General features: G+C 40.6%; 1 protein-coding gene across 1 annotated transcript; it reads left to right on the top strand.

Annotated features, from left to right (window-relative positions):
- Positions 1–1,795: 1,795 nt before the first annotated feature.
- TXK (TXK tyrosine kinase) lies at positions 1,796–16,328 on the top strand. The gene is made up of 13 exons (XM_064450835.1): positions 1,796–1,888; positions 2,713–2,918; positions 3,951–4,016; positions 4,741–4,795; positions 5,603–5,682; positions 7,370–7,497; positions 8,704–8,769; positions 9,735–9,906; positions 10,633–10,849; positions 11,824–11,888; positions 14,023–14,141; positions 14,597–14,754; positions 16,086–16,328. Exons 1-13 carry the CDS (start codon positions 1,802–1,804, stop codon positions 16,152–16,154), a joined length of 1,488 nt encoding a protein of 495 aa, XP_064306905.1. The 5' UTR covers positions 1,796–1,801; the 3' UTR covers positions 16,155–16,328.
- Positions 16,329–16,405: the final 77 nt, after the last annotated feature.

Raw genomic sequence — 16,405 nt, 5'->3', positions numbered from 1 at the left:
AAGACCTCGGATATTCTATTTCAAATAACTTTCTGAGGCCTCTTTGTACTATGACCTCTGTGGCAGAGAAAAGTCAGGACTCATTGGAATGGGATACAAAGTTTGTTTTCTATCAGTGCAGCTGAATGTGACTGGAGCCTTGCCTCTGCATGCCTGGCTCTCATGCTTCCTAAGAGAGCACACATTGCACCCGAGAGCCTGAGCCCAGCCCACTGGTGCTGCTGCTGCTGCTGCTCTCCCACCTGCCCACCAGCGATGCATGACAGTGAGATGGTTCAGGGAGCCTACCCAGCAGAGCGTGATTCCCCACTGGTTTAGCATCCCGTCTTGCTCTGATGGAGGTGAGCAACAGTGCAGAGGGAAAGGGGATGGGACCACAGCTGCCACAGCTTGGCTTAAACGGCCATGGGAACACAAGTTGAGGAAACTGGGTCTCAGCCTGAGTAGAAGTAGACCAGAGTGGATATCAACCACTTATCTACCTCGTTCAAATCTTCTTAATGCTTTCCGACCTATTTAATACCATATCCTCTCTGCTGCTCACACAAGGTATGCTAAATGGATTTCTCTGTAAATGCATGATGTATGTGATGACGTGTCCAACGTATTTTTCTCAGGATTATCAACCACTTGGCACATAAGTGTAAAACATTTTTGGTAGCACATAAACCTGGGCTAATGCATATCTTATGTTAATGGCTGCAACAAAAACAGGAAAATCAGTATTAATTCAAAGAACTGAATGTAGCATGTCTCCTTTAATGAACCTCACAATTAGGAAAATCTTGTTGTGCAAATGTGGTTTTGTATTTAGCTTGAATGATCTAAAAATTATGTCATTGCTGAAGGGGACAGTTCTCCATCTCCTCTTCTCTGATGATGTTCTCATCCCCTTTATTGTGCTGGTTAGAGCTTGCACAGGGTGCTGTAATCAGTCAGATTGGTAATGATCTGGCTCGCAAGGTCTTTTTTTTCCTTCTGATTTGGTGAGGTGATTTAACTCATTACACAGCCTTTTAATTGCTGAGACATTGTAAGGGAGATGGTGGGAGCAAATAGCTGGGGCAGCAGGAAAGGTCTGCTGTCTTTGGTGGACGCAAATTCAGCCATAATGATTTGCTAGATATCTCACAGCAACACAGAGCTAATAATGGGGCTGGGCACATATGGTAGTCCTTAATTCTGTAAGTTTTGTAAAAAAACAGAAACACTGCAAATATGGGAAATGTTCTTGTTCACAGATCACACCATCCAGTCTGTTTTCTGCTGCTGCTGCTGCTGCACAGTGCAAAAAAGGTATGTGAAATGCTTAAGCTTTTCAGCAATTAGGATGATCAAAATATTGGCATATAAAGGACAAAGGGCAATAGAGTCAAGTTGGAACACAGTAAGTTCCACTTAAATATGATTAAAAATAAACTACTTTCCTGTGAGGGTGACCGAGCAGTGGCACAGGCTGCCCAGGGAGGGTGTGGAGTCTCCTTCCCTGGAGACATTCAAAACCCGCCTGGCCGTGCCCCTGCTCTGGGTGTGCCTGCTCAAGCAGGGGGGTTGGACAAGATGATCTCCAGAGGTCCCTGCCAACCCCTACCATTCTGCGTGATTCTGTGACTTTTAGAAATTCCCCTATTTTCAGTAGAACTGCTAATTGTACAGAAGTTTAAAGAAGTTGTACCCTGCATATCTCTAATATAAAGCAAGGCATATATGTCCATGAATTAATATTTTAATGTGACTATTCATAAATATGTATTCAAACAAATACTTCATGTTTTTCAAAATCAGAGCTATGAGAACAAAAATGAATCTGGACCCTGATACTGGCCTGGTGAACCAGTACTCAGCCTCACAACCAAACGTTTCCTATGAATCTGCCTGGAAGTGCAAGGTAAGTTACGTTTTGGCAGGTGAAGAGAGAGAATTGATGTGATGTGCCATATGGTGGCTTAGTACCAGAACAAGCAGAGGAGTGGCAAACTCTTGAGCATGTAAAGTGCTTCGTTGCATAAAAATTATAAAGTAAAGGTATCTGAAGATTTATACTGCTATAAATAGAGGATCACAGTGAGGTTTCCCAAGCTCTCTGTCGTGGATAAGGTGGTTCCTTCTCCCACTTCTGGGCTTGGGTGATGGAAGTGAGAATGGTGGGAGTGCCTTGTTGGGCAGATGCAAGCTTGCCTTGCTTAGCTGGCATGTGAAATATGCATCTCAGTTTTACTAGATCTAAGTTGAACAATCTGGGCTTTCAAAGCATAACCAAGTGCAATGCTAGAACCTAACCTGATGCAAAAGAAAATTATTACATTCCTGCCTATTGCTAAGAAAGTCTGCAGAGCCCTCCGTGTTAATCCTCCAGACAAATGACCGAATTTCCAGACATTGTAAGTCCACTGATTTCAATGCTGCTCTGCTTTTACACCAGCTGAGGAGTGGTCCCAGCATTCATGCCATGTAGAAGTCGCCTGCATTAGGTAGATGGCTTGTTTACTATTCGCCGTGCTTTTGATAGTCATTTTGGCATCTACACCGAAGTACTCAAATGTAAGTCTCACTGTTTTACAAGTGATGAGGTGATAAGAGCTTTACAGAGGGAAGTAATGACCATGACAAGTTCCTTTTAGTCAATGGGATGGTATAAGAGCAGGGGAATTAAGCAAGCAATAGTAGGAAGAAAAGACTAATTATGAAAGATACTTTTTTTTTTTTCACTAGCGTAAGAGGCAATTGCAGGTAAAGAACAAGCCGTTACCTCCTCTACCTGCTGAGGCCTTGGAAGACTACACAAAAAAACCCAGAGTTATTGCACTCTATGACTTTTTTGCTAGAGGACCCTCAGATTTACCACTCAAGAAGTCAGAAGAATACATTATCCTTGAACAATACGATCCCCACTGGTGGAAGGCAAGAGACCAACATGGGTAAGAGAGTGGGCATCTATTTCAATCTCCCTACACAGAAAGAAAAAAAAAACCTAAAACAACCCCTGTGAAAGCAGGCAGATAGAATGAAACGTGCAACGATTTAGGGGCAGGTTTGAAAGTGTTCAGCTGTGCACAAGGCACACGGATTGATCAGGCTGACTTTCAGCCGTGTTTGGCACCCCGGAAATGGGTGGGAAATCTAGAATCTGTTGGGAAATCAAAGTCCTAGACTCAGTAATTTCCTGAGCAACATAAGGGCGTTTGAGGACCATGTGAATCACTGGGCTCTGAGCCATGTGCAAATCCAGCTTTCCATACTTCAAGTGCCTTACAATGCAGTGTATAAGTGTAAATGCTTCATAAAGTCCATAGACGTTATTAAGATATGTGCCTGAAACAAAATCCCTGATCCAAAATTCCTGGGTGCTTTAGAGAGGTAGATAAGTTCAGTTGGGATTCTTTCCATGTTTACGTTCTTTCGGGTCGTTCCCCTTTCTCCTTTGCATTTTCTCCAGTGAATCCTGTACTGTCGTGCTGGGAATGGTTCTATGTTATGTAACAACTGCCTCCTTTAAATACTTCTAAATGCTTTTTCTCAGCTCATATTTGTAGTGAGAGTCCACTGGATTATTATTTTGTATATAGATGCAAGCACACACTTGGGATGAAAGGACCCAGACTTCTATCCAATTCCCACATTGGGATTCTGTATCTAATGAGATAGGTAATAGTATAAGTAATCTTTATAATTCAACAAAAGGAAGATTCTCTTAATCCTATTAATATTTTACACCATACTATAACAGAATCATAGAATCATTTAGATTGGAAAGGACCTTTAAAATCCTCAAGTCCAACTGTAAGTTTAACACTGCCAAGTCCACCTCTAAACCATGTCCATAAGCGCCCCATCTGCATGTCTTTTAAATACCTCCACTTCTTTGGGCAGCCTGTACCAATGCTTGACAAGCCTTTCAGTGAAGTTTTTCCTAATATCCAATCTAAATTGTCCTCAATATGTCATTTCAGGAATGAAGGTCTAATTCCCAGCAACTATGTTACTGAGAACAAGAAAAATAATTTAGAAACATATGAGTAAGTACCCTTGAAAGTGATAATTGAGCTTTCTTTTCTAAAAGTGAACTGGAGCGACACATTTTAGTGCCTGATCCTTCAGTCTTTATTACACATGAACAGATGTTTGTTGAAAGCGCTTTTTTTTTTTTTTTTGTTACAAAACATTACTCTTAGAATGAAGTAACTGTTTTGATTTGGAGCTGTTTGCTGAGAGAATGTAACGTGAAGTTACAAGCACTGAGTACTTCAACAACATTTATTTGCATAAATCAGAATGTCAGAATCCAGATGTTTCCTATTTCTGTAGGCTCACTACGTAATGTTTCTATATTCTGATATCTTCCTGTTGTGAACATGTAATTAATTGTCTAGAAGCTAATTCCAATTACTTCAAACTAATTTACTGGAGAGAAGAGTAAAATTCTTCAACATTCTAGAGAAGAGAGGCTTGACACAGTGAGCTGGACTGTAAATTTCATCAGAGTTTGATGTAACTGTTTCCTTTCAGGTTTTCTTTTGTTTGTTCATATTTAATCACAGTGAATGGGGAAAGGAGTTGTCATCTTTACAGTGGTCTGATAAAGTAATTCCAAAATAAGAGATACTTATGTACAACAATAGTTCTGTTTGGGGTTTTGGACTGGCAATAGTGCAACTGTTAAGATGGATTACTTTTGTGAAACAGGACAAACATTATTTTTTACTGGCTGAAATTAAAGGAAAGGTTATCTCCTTGTTGCAGGTGGTACTGCAAAAACATAAACAGAAGCCAGGCAGAACTTCTCTTGCGCCAGAAGGTAACTCAGCTTATACAGAGAGCTAATGATATCTAGAAAGATCTATCAGTAGAGACATCAAGAGTGTTACCACAGTCAAATCCAAATCTGTTTGGTATGTAGCAAGAGAGAGACTACTTTAAAATAAAAAGGCTTTCTGGGTTAAGCGTTCAGTGCAGACTATCTAGACTTCACAGAGTTTTAAGTTGTAGCCCCAGCAAATTCTATGTAGATTTTCCATACTAGATAAATCGAATTACATGTAGTTTACTGTGCTTGTCTTTTGTACAAAATGTTGAAGACTGAAATCCACGTAGTAAGTAAGTTAGCAAGGTTAGTAGAGCTTAACAAAACGCCTGCATCTTCCTTATGTATAGAGCAAACAACGCATATTGCGTTCTATCCCCATCAAAGTGCCTAACTCAGTTAAATTCATTAGGTCTTTGCTCAAGGACTAACACAGGGCTTGGCCAAGACAGGCCAGAGAAGAACATCTTAGATAGAACTGTTTTACAGTATTTTATTCTAGCGATTTGTAAAATTTGATTTTTTTAATACCATCAAAGCATTTTCACTACTTCACAGTGAAGAGTATAATTCACCTAAATTATTTAACTCCAGGAAGTTGCTTGGCACTTAATATTTTCTCTTGGTTAATTTTGCTCTGCTATCTATTTGGCTATCAATTCCTGTTCTCCACTCCTTTATTGCCCTCCCAAGTAGTCATAGGTATTCCACAGAATTTGGTAATCAGCTGCAAGTCCTATCTCAAGGGGGGATTAGTCAAGCTCAAAAGCAGAAAGTAACTCAACTTGGATTTCTTTTCAGGCCAAAGAAGGCACATTTGTTGTCAGAGATTCAAGCCAACAGGGACTTCTTACACTGTCTGTGTATTTGCGGGCTAAAGGGTGAGTTGCTCTGAATGGTTAGGGTTTGAATCAAGAGGTGATGGAATACCTTCCCCCAAACTCCTCAGGATAAGTGGGTAGGTTGGACATGCAGTGCACAGGAGAGGGAAGCACTGGGGTGCTGTTCATGCAGAGTTAATTACCCCATGTGCAGAAATGTTGATGGTGGGCAATGGATCTGGGAGTCAGCGTGCAAATATGTCCTGCAAAGACAAGATTAACTGCACTCATTGAAATCCTCAAATAATCTGCTGTGAAAGGCAGGCATCCCACCCATGTAATGCAGGCAATAAGACCTTACATTTGCATCTTCTTGCCTCTTTCTACCTGAAGTACCACGGCTGCCACACCACGCCACTACAACCTTCAGCCGCCACACTGACTGCTTCCCTTCTCCACAGGCTCTGCACACTGTAAATTAATCCCAGACTTTGCTGTCCCCAAACTTCTCCTGTTTTTCTCTTAAAATCACCTCACCTCCTCACTGCACAATATTGCTTCTTGCCTGAGGACTGCCACAGGACTTGCTTTTCCCCCACATCAGTAGCAATCACCTGCAGAGCTGACCTATCCCTTCCTGAGCTGCCCTGTACCCTCCCCCCTCAGTCCTCCAATATTCTCCTGCATCAGTGGCATCTGCTTTCCTTTCTTTCTTTTTAGAGTAAGTTAGAGGTGAGAGGAGCAAGGGAAAGGCATCGCTGCTACCACCACCATCTTCATCTCTCCCCTCCTCAGAAAGGTGGGGCAAGCCCTCCCTGCTACCCCCTGTGCTGGGCACAGGTCACATTTGCAGTAGGGTACCAACCTTCAGCAACCAGCTCCAGCCTGAAATGCAAATCTAACTTCTTCATTTTCAATGTCCCAGAAAGCAGGGGTAGATGGGCAGCAAAATGTACAAAAAGCAAGGAAAACATATAATGTGGAGAAATACAGAAATGTATCAAATAAAAGCTCCAATAAGGAGCCTTTTGAGAAGCAGAACAGAAAATGTAGTCTTGCCGTATACATGAATATGTTTTTAACTTTTTTGGGGAAACTCAGGTAACGTAGAGCATTTTCATTTTAAAAGCTTAGATTCAAATAAGTGCTGAATTAGGAGGAACATCTGTTAAACACTGGCTATTTCTTATGGATGCAATGGTAGTTGTGCAATAAAAAACATAGCATCACAGAATCATTAAGGTTGGAAAAGACCTCTAAGGTCAAGTCCAACTGTCAACTCAACACCCCCAGGCCTCCTAAACCATGCCCTGAATTGTCACATCTACATGGTTTTTGAACACCTCCAGGGATGGTGACTCCACCACCTCTCTGGGCAGCCTGTTCCAACGCCTGACCACTCTGTCAGTGGAGAATTCTTTCCTAATATCCAATCTAAACCTCCCCTGGCACAACTTGAGGCCATTTCCTCTTGTCCTATCACTAGTAACTTTGGAGAAGAGACCAACACCCACTTCAGTACAACCTCCTGTTGTGCAGTACATATATCCCAAAGCTGGGAGAGAGATCCACTCAAGGAGTCTTTTCATTTTCCTAAAACACTATCCCAGCTATACACAGCCATTTTAAGTTGAGAATTGTACCCCAAGTTTTCAGATTTTTCTGTGCTTTCCCTCAAAGTGAAATTTAATCATATTTACAGAAAAAAATATTTTGACTGAAAATTATAATCCTTTGTTGATTTCAGAAGTCATAGTGGAGATATTCGACATTATCAAATTAAGAAAAACCACATGGGACAATACTACGTAGCAGAAAAATATCTCTTTTCATCTGTTCCTGAACTCATTGAGTATCATCAACACAATGCTGCAGGTAATGCATGAAAGCTGATAAGGTTTTACAACTGATGATTTGAAGCTCCTCTGGACTTTGAGAGATTGGAAATTACTCTTCCTCTAATATTTTCCTTATGGAAAGAGATACAAGCGTTTATGTTGTTAATGAATTAAAATATGCCATGGTCCTTTCTACCAAAGTCATAGCTGTAGTGTGCATATACCATAGGGGAAGCGAAACTACCAAACTCATCTACAGGTACTGAATGAATGTTACAAAGCTAGAAGCCTAATGTATTTACCTGCTCTGTATTCTCTTGGTTCATATTTGACTGAATGGGACTTGTACGAAATTTGATCATAATTAGTCTACAACAAGGACTTGCATGTATGTAATTTAAGAAAAGCAGGAGCTATGCTGTGCATCAGCAGGCAGCATTCTACTGATTTTGGCAAAAAAAAACCCAACCCACAAACAATCAAGGGCAGAATTAGAGAGCACAAGGACTCTCTAACACTGGTTTGCAGCCTACCAGTTAGTCACCTCTAGTGGTTGGCTGATGGCAGCCTTTCATAACTTTTAGCATAAAAAAATGCCATTCACCTTAGTTCTGCCTGTCATTTTAATGCAATATAAAATGTCTTTACCCTGGACAAGTGGAGATGGGAAAACACACAGAGATTCTTTGCACTAGCAAGGCAGGAAGATACAGAAATGGACAGAGCCTTTTGCTGGGAGGGAGGAGGATTGTAGGAATCACATGAAGCAGAAAAGGACCTGAAAGTAACTGTGGGAAGAATGAATAAACATATGGAGTCCTTGATGAGGGATGTAATCACTAGTACTGTTGGCTCATGAATTCAAAGAAAATTAATGACAGGCGCAAAAATATTTCTTGCAGTGGGAAACAATCCTAAGAAATGCTGGAAGAGACTGCTTAGGTGGGCAATATAGTATTGTAGTCCTCATTTATTTAAGATCACTAACATCGCACAAACAAGCAAGAGTATAACTTCCGGTTTTATGAAAGTATAGATACTTTCGTAGTCAGGGCCGTACGGAATAGTCTTCCTCCATTTCTTTTCACTGTAGTGTTTTATCTGAACAAGCTGTAACAAAAAGTAACTTCAAGAAATCAGAAATGTAGATCAGATTCCAAATAGTTTTGTTCGACAAGTAGATATAGCATACTTTAAAATGGAGTAATTGGTCAACAGAATATTCTTGCTTTGTCCCCTACAGGTCTTATCACTCGTCTCCGACATCCAGTTGGATGTCCTTCAACAGCAACAGCAAGATTTAGTTATGGTAAATATTTTATCTTCTTTTGGTGGAGATTTAGGTATCTGGCTAGGCAAGAATTTAGATCCCATTCACCCAGCTAATAATTAAGTTGTATCTATGAAATTCCCCAGTAATAAGGAACACATAAACAACCACATATTCATCAGAAACAGGCACTCTTTTCCTTGTAAGGTGTCCGTATCAAATGAGACACCTGACTCAAGTCCTTCTGTTACGCAACTGTTGTGTTTCTGTTACAACCACCAGTGCCTTTCAAAGCTATCTGGACATTTCTAAGCATGCCTAAGATTCAAATATACATTTAATAGCTTTTCAAAGGCTATTTGATTTATTGAAATGCTTAGGAAATCGTAATACTATTTATGGAGAAGATTTTCCTTGTCAGTTCTGCAAGTTTTAGAACTAAGAATGAAATCTTATACAGTATTAGAAAACAAGCAATAAATTTCAGTTTTGTGTATATAGATCAGGAAGTTCATATCGTCTGGCTGATGATAGGAACCTCCAAAATCATGTATCTTTCCTGTGAATGTTCCCATTAATCTCAAAGCTTAATATTTCTGAAGGGCAGAACTATTGTGGTTATTACAATAGAGGCAATCGGTTACTATTTCTGTAGCAAGCCCATCCATCCAGAACTGGTTCAGAGTTCAACATTACATATGATAATGCCAAAAAGGTTCTCATATGTAATCAAAGCTAAACATTTGTGTTATCTTCAGGCCTCAGACATTCCTACATTAAGCAATTTAAACACTAATCACATTCAACAAGCTGTAAAATAACACTCACAGATAAACATACATGAGTATGGGGACATTTTCAGATATTTAAAACCCATGCTACAGCTGATGAACAATTGTGGTGTTTTGCTGCATGCGTTAACTGCAAAATGTAAGTCGTATCTCCTGGAACATGGCTCAGGAAAACTGACCTGACTGTTCTGACATATTGGGTTGCTTTTATAGAGGAGTGGGAGTTAAACCCGTCTGAACTGACGTTCATGAAAGAACTTGGGCGTGGGCAGTTTGGAGTTGTTCAGCTGGGTAAATGGAAAGCAACCATCAAGGTTGCCATCAAAACAATCAATGAAGGTGCAATGTCTGAAGATGATTTCATCGAGGAAGCCAAAGTGATGATGTAAGTATAAATGCTATTATATCTGACAGTTGACATTGAGATGACTGAGAAATAAATATGATCTAATTCCATTTAAAACAAAGACAAAGCAGTTTGATGGGAATGGTGGATGTGCAGGACAGGAAGGCTGATATAAATGTCTGAACTGGACGGACACAGATGCTCGCTGCGCCCATCACCAGACTCTTTCTTTAGAGTGTGTACTGCTTTGTGCTGCAGAGCTCAATCGGGAGTAAATGTGCTGATAAACAAGTGTGCTTCTACAATTAGTCTTTCATCCATAGTTCAGTGCCTCTAGGACCACTGGCAGAGCTCATACCTAACTAAAACTTTTGAGAAACTACATTACCATTTCTGCTGATTTTGTAAATCAGAGAAGTATCCAGACTGGGCCTTGTCACAGCCCAGAAGAGAACCACCCTTGCAGGGTCACGTCCCCTGCCTGAAAGCCAGGCGTAACTAGACCTTTCCATTCCATATCACCCACATCAAGCTTTGCGTTCACTACATTTATATAACTGAGGAACAATTATGAATTCAAAGACTGCACTTTCTGGAGGAAACTGTAGGCAGAAATACGTTAGATAGTGGGACAACTCTGAGGCCAGTTGAATTGAACACTGTTTATCAAGTACTGAAAGTATTTTTCAAAACCATCATGAGAATCAAAGGTCTAGTTACCTGCCAAAGACAAATGCTAGCCTGTCTAAACGCAATTTTAAACAGGAAGCTCTCCCACCCAAAGCTGGTCCAGCTTTATGGGGTGTGCACACGCCACAAGCCTCTCTACGTTGTGACTGAATTCATGGAAAATGGCTGCCTGCTCAATTACCTTCGGCAGAGGCGAGGGAAACTCGGCAGAGACATGCTGCTGAACATGTGCCAAGATGTGTGTGAAGGGATGGAATACCTGGAAAGAAATGGCTTTATTCATCGTGATTTAGTAAGTACAATTGGTTTTCTGAAGTTCTTGGTAAATATTAGCAGTACAGAACACGCCGCTGCATTTTACGGGACACTAATGTGTCCTGTAAGACTTCAGCCCTGCAGGATCTAATAAGCCAATAGTGTTTTCCTGCCTGTAAACCAAAACTTTTCAGCTGTTCTTTTGTCTGTGAACAGTTGGAAAAAACTACTTTGTAATTGAGATAAATCAGAGAAAATTGGGATATTAGCATGGAGCAAGCTGCTGTTAGGACATCCCAATACAAGAGTATCATGCAGTGATCACAACACAATCAAAATCACAGCAATACAAAAGGTCAGCAACAACGAGGAATTTTTTTTTTTTTTAAACAAAATATTTTTCTATTTAAACTTTTTTCCTCCCTACTGACTTATCTTGATGCTAGGATATCTGGGTGGTTTTTCTGCCCTACCCCTCATATACAGGGAACCACAGGAGAGGAGCTTGTTTTCTTACTCTGCTTTTTGTTAAAGGCTCACATCTGGATGCAGACAGGAAATCTTCCTACTCTCCTCCCTGGTTGCCTAAAGAAATGTAAAATCTTGAAAATTTCCAAAGAGTTCCTGATTTCTGTAATGAAATAGTCTCAAAACATTTTTAAAAATTCACATTGAGTGTCCTAATGCTAGTGTTCAGGAAACTATCTGCTTGCATAACTAGACTCTGCAGCCTAAAATTTCTTTCACCTTGCAGGGATATGTGAATATGTGAATGTATTGCAACTCATACTACAAGAATTTAAACTGATATATGCTATAGATGTGTAACTACACAGTAGCGAAACATGTTCACTGACTCAGAGACAGAAATTCACTTATATTTTTGAGCAAGACACTCATCTCCTGTTAGAATATAAACAGTATGAGCTGAAACAAAAATAATCAGCTGTTGTATTTTTCTTAAAATGCTTTAGCACACATTTCAGATATGTTTCTCTCATTTTTCCCCAGGCTGCAAGAAACTGTTTAGTCGACACTGAGCACATCGTTAAAGTATCTGACTTTGGCATGGCAAGGTATGAGGCCATTGACGCAGGTTTAGTGAGTACCTATTTTCAGTCAGCTGCAGCATGACCTTGAGTTAACCTCATTGCCTGCTTTGCTGATTTGGGGAATCCCACTGCAGTCAGTTTTTGAATTCTGATGGAAATTGTAACGTCATTTAACTGGTGTACCATGAACTGGATGTTTTGTCCTCCTCTTGCTATATGGTGAGTGTAAGACAGGTAAACAAGTCCTTGGTAAACTCCAGAAGTAGTTAATGGACAGAGAAACACCCAGTGCACATGGGGATGCCAGAAGCTTGAAGAAACAAGTTCCCCAACTTTTCTGAGCAGTGGGGAGGACGGGAAGTCCCTAGGGACCGATGTGGGTGCTGGTGCTGACCTTTAGAGGTGGCAGCAGCTGAGTCGGTCAGGCAGGAGGCAGGGAGGACTGGCAGGGTGGGCAGGAAATGAGATGTGTGCTGCTCTAGCAGGGAAGTGGTTTTTCTGCTTAATGAGAGGACCAGCCAAACATGGAGAAAGAGAGCAAAATGCACTCTGATAAGCACAGGCTAGGGAAATGTAGCTCTGCCCTCACAGACTTCCCCCAAAGGATGTGCTATATTTTATAGCTGAGCTGACCAAATGACTGACTGCTACCCAACAGGGTCTCACTCCTTCCTCCTTTCCCCTTGCAAGCCCAGCACAAAGCTCTCCGCTTCTGTGTTTTACTGGCTGGTCTTTCTGCTGAATTAGTAGAGTGTATTGGCCCACTTTGGAGTCAGACAAGCTTGAAGGGTAGCCTGTGGTTTTGAGCAGGAGGTGGTGCTGACATTCACCTTGCAGCTGTAAGTCATTAGATCAGCACAGCCATGCTGCTCACCTTCCCCTAAGGTTTTGCCTCCTGTTTCTAACCTAAGGACTGCAACACCCCAGTGGTTCATAAATAAATACTTGTTTTTCAAAGGCTGTCCTACACCATGGCAGTGCCCACTGGTTGCTCTGCTCCCCAAAAGCATAAGGTCAGTATCAGAGGGCTGGACTCCTTCCCAGATGCACCAGAAAACATAGTGAGAAGCCAAAGGGCTGACAGGGTCCAGTCTGAGAACAATGAACCTGAATGTCTCACTGCAGCTAAAAAGTGGAGACCAGTGGTGTGGCTCTAGGACAGGCGCTCACTCTCCCAGAGAGACCATGGAGAGGTGATGGGATTGCAATCTTTATTATTCAGAGCTCACACAACTGCCACTACTGGTTGTTTTGTAGAGTTATTCTGTATGTTCCTTATCCAATAACCTCTCATTTTTCTGTGCCTGCACCAAAATAAGAAAGGGAGATGAAGAGATGATTTCTCTTAATGTGACCTCCTTTTTAAGGTTGCTTTAAAAGCTGCCTTTGCATTATGTCTTCCGTGAGAACAAATGTTGTGTAGTGCACATCTGTCATCTTCCCAGGAACATTAATACTGGGAAAATGTGCACAGAGCTTGTATGTAGGTAGGGATCAGTCTAAAAGCCTTTTAAAATGTTGACCTATAAATGCCTGCATCAGGCATATAATTTTATCTTAACTGGGAGGTCATCTATAAGCTCAGGCAAAGAAAATTACTTTTCCAGTGCACCTGCAAGAGCTGTTGCGTTGTGTGTTGATGAACATTTCGTTCTGTGTTGCTTCTGTAACAATATGCCAGAAGTTGCATCTGTGAGGCTAGGCAGTGTGTTCCACCCATTGGTTATGAAGTATAGCCCTCCGCCAACAATGTTTGTGTTCAAGTGGTTGAAAAGGTGGACTCTCTTAAAAAGAGGCAATAATTATTTATTGTTGCTAGCTTTCCTGCCCATGGCGTAGGGATCTTTCTATCAATATATACCCAGAAGATGGCAATACCAACCATCCTCTCAGTCTTACAGAGTGTATTAAAATGTTTTATTCCAACATACTTCTCATGAACAATTTAAATCATCCACTAAAACAGAAATCTCTTTAAATGCATAGTTTCCAGTGTGGGTATCTGTGTGCATTTTGCATTAAAGTAGTGATACCATTTCTTTGTTTCTAAATTGACACTGTATTTTTATGGATTTATAAACCATCTGTGGAAATGTTGCCAGAGCTGCTTGCCATTTAGTGATCATTAAAACATATGCTGTTTCCTGTTATTCTTTAGGTATGTCATTGACGATGAATATATCAGCTCTTCAGGTGCCAAGTTTCCAGTCAAATGGTCATCTCCTGAAGTCTTTCATTTAAAAAAATATAGCAGCAAATCAGATGTCTGGTCATTTGGTGAGTTGATTACGTTAATGTGCAACACGTTGTGCTTCCCTAAAACTACTGATGTGATTTAAGAAAGTGTAACTTCTTTGCTGATACTACCTGTCTTCAGCTTGAGTCCTTCCCATTTTTCCAATCTTGCCTGTACTGGATGAGTATGTTTTTTAATAGAAAGGCTATGTGCCTAAATATTAGATTTTGTCTGAAATGTGCATTATTAATATGTCTCCATCAGCCAAATATATATCCACCTCAATTTCATGGACCACCTTCTTAACTGACTTAAAAGAGAGCGGAATTGTATCAGTTGACAATGTTTTTGGCAGTCTGTCCTCATTCAGCTCACGTTGCCCATGTTTTCATGCAATACACAAAAAATCAAGAGTGGTTTTCGTGTTTCTAATGTTGTTAAATAGCTTGTGGGTTTGGGGTTTTGTTTTGTCCTAAATATTTTGGTTCGCTTCTAGGTGTACTGATGTGGGAAGTTTTCACAGAAGGCAAAATGCCTTTTGAAAGTAAGTCAAATTCTGAAGTTGTCCGTGAGATTTCTCATGGAAACCGGCTTTATCGACCACATTTGGCATCACATACTGTGTACGAAGTCATGTACAGCTGCTGGCATGAGGTTTGTTGTCCTTTCTTTCCTGTGATACTACTTTACTTTATTATTAATTTTTAATGTGGATCTAAAAGCAATCTTAAAAAATTGAGGCATTAAATCCTTATTTCACTTCTGTGGCATCCTCAGTCCCTCTCACTATGCTTTTCACAGATCACATCTAGGCTTACAAGCCTCTGTTTCTTTTGACTGTTGCATCTAATAAATATAAAGCACATTGTCAGTGCAATAGGTACAGACCTTGCCTGGTTCTGAATATGCCACTATTGTCTCACTTCTCTACTGTGTCAAATGTATTAGCCTTTTCCACACCCCCGTATCGTGCATAGCTTTCTCTAGCTCTGCTCTGAACGATAATCTTAACACATTCTTACACAAAGTGGGTATGGCCACTAAATGTGGGTTTTAATCCCTGTTTTTCAGGTGTACATCAGTACTGCTATAGATCACTACAGCTCCTAGGCTGCACCTCTTTCACAATCTCCACTCTGATTTACTACTTGATGTTCTTTCTCCATTTCTCCAACACATTTTTTTTCTATGTTGGTATCAAAATATTGATTCCATCAACTTCTCCATCTGAGTAATTCCTTGAAGTCCCTCCTTCTCTAGTTTCTACAGGAAATGAATCTTTAATTTTAGATAAAAAGTACTTTCAGAAGAGCTTTGTGTGCAATGCGTTCATGCAAATAGGCAGGCACACACTGAGAGCAGCTGGGGAACCTTGTTGCTACTGTTGTCACCTTTATCCTACCTCTCCTTTCTTGCCCATCTTTTAACTCTATACACAGTTTTTAGAATCTGAGTACAAAAAAGCTAAAGAGACTGAAATCTAAACTGCATCTAACTTGCTTGGTTACTGCAAACTTCCATCAGGATGGCAGCCAGCAGAGAGAGGATGGGGAAGAAGTTCTCTCTTCTCCTGTCTGCCATCACCCTGGAGTTTGTTCCATGCTGAGCTGCAATACATCAAATTATACAACAGTGTAGATTCTTTATCAACAGCCCAGGAAACATTCCTGAGTATCATGGTTTCCGGACAGGTAGTGCTTTTCAGTGACACATTGCATGGGAGAAATCCTATAGAATTCGGGTCCAGAACTGAAATATAAAGACATTTTACGAACACTTGGAAAAGTGGCTATGCTCGCGCTGCTGGTGTCATGAAGAACAGATGATTTCCCCCCCCCCAAATGAAAAGCGTGATCTTTTCTTCTGTATTAATAAAAGAAAATGTTATTTTTAAGTGGTAGCTCACATGTAATTATAACCACCTTCTGAAGTCTGGTACTAAAATTGATCAATCTGCTAATATCAATTTATACTCTGCTTTTCAGAAACCTGAAGGACGTCCTACTTTTGCAGAGTTAATAGAGACCCTCACAGATATAACAGAGATGGGATAATCGGAGATTTTACACGGATGCATTTACTGAAAGGTTTGCATTAAGCATGTCAGTAATGTAGCTGATACAGAAACCTCAGCCTTTTACAGCAGTCTCTGCTTAAACTGCAGTACCATCGTCCTACATATTGAAGCAGCTGTTCAGGCTTGGCCTAATTTTTACTCGTTTGAGTAAGATACCTCAGGAGACTGGCTGGGGACTCTCAAGGCTTTGTTTTCATGATTAGGGAGAAAAAACTGTCTGGAAAGAAG

The sequence above is a fragment of the Phalacrocorax carbo genome, chromosome 4 (genome assembly GCF_963921805.1).
Source record: "Phalacrocorax carbo chromosome 4, bPhaCar2.1, whole genome shotgun sequence".
In the NCBI taxonomy this organism is placed as follows: Eukaryota; Metazoa; Chordata; class Aves; order Suliformes; family Phalacrocoracidae; genus Phalacrocorax; species Phalacrocorax carbo.
Note: the sequence above shows the minus strand (reverse complement) of the source record. Positions and strands in the feature narration are given on the sequence as shown.

Excerpts from the sequence above, each read along its gene's own strand:
- TXK (XM_064450835.1), top strand. The coding sequence starts at position 1,802 with ATGAATCTGGACCCTGATACTGGCCTGGTGAACCAGTACTCAGCCTCA. Across the intron at positions 1,889-2,712 it reads AATCTGCCTGGAAGTGCAAG|CGTAAGAGGCAATTGCAGGT; the intron begins GTAAGTTACGTT and ends TTTTTTCACTAG. Across the intron at positions 7,498-8,703 it reads TCATCAACACAATGCTGCAG|GTCTTATCACTCGTCTCCGA; the intron begins GTAATGCATGAA and ends TGTCCCCTACAG.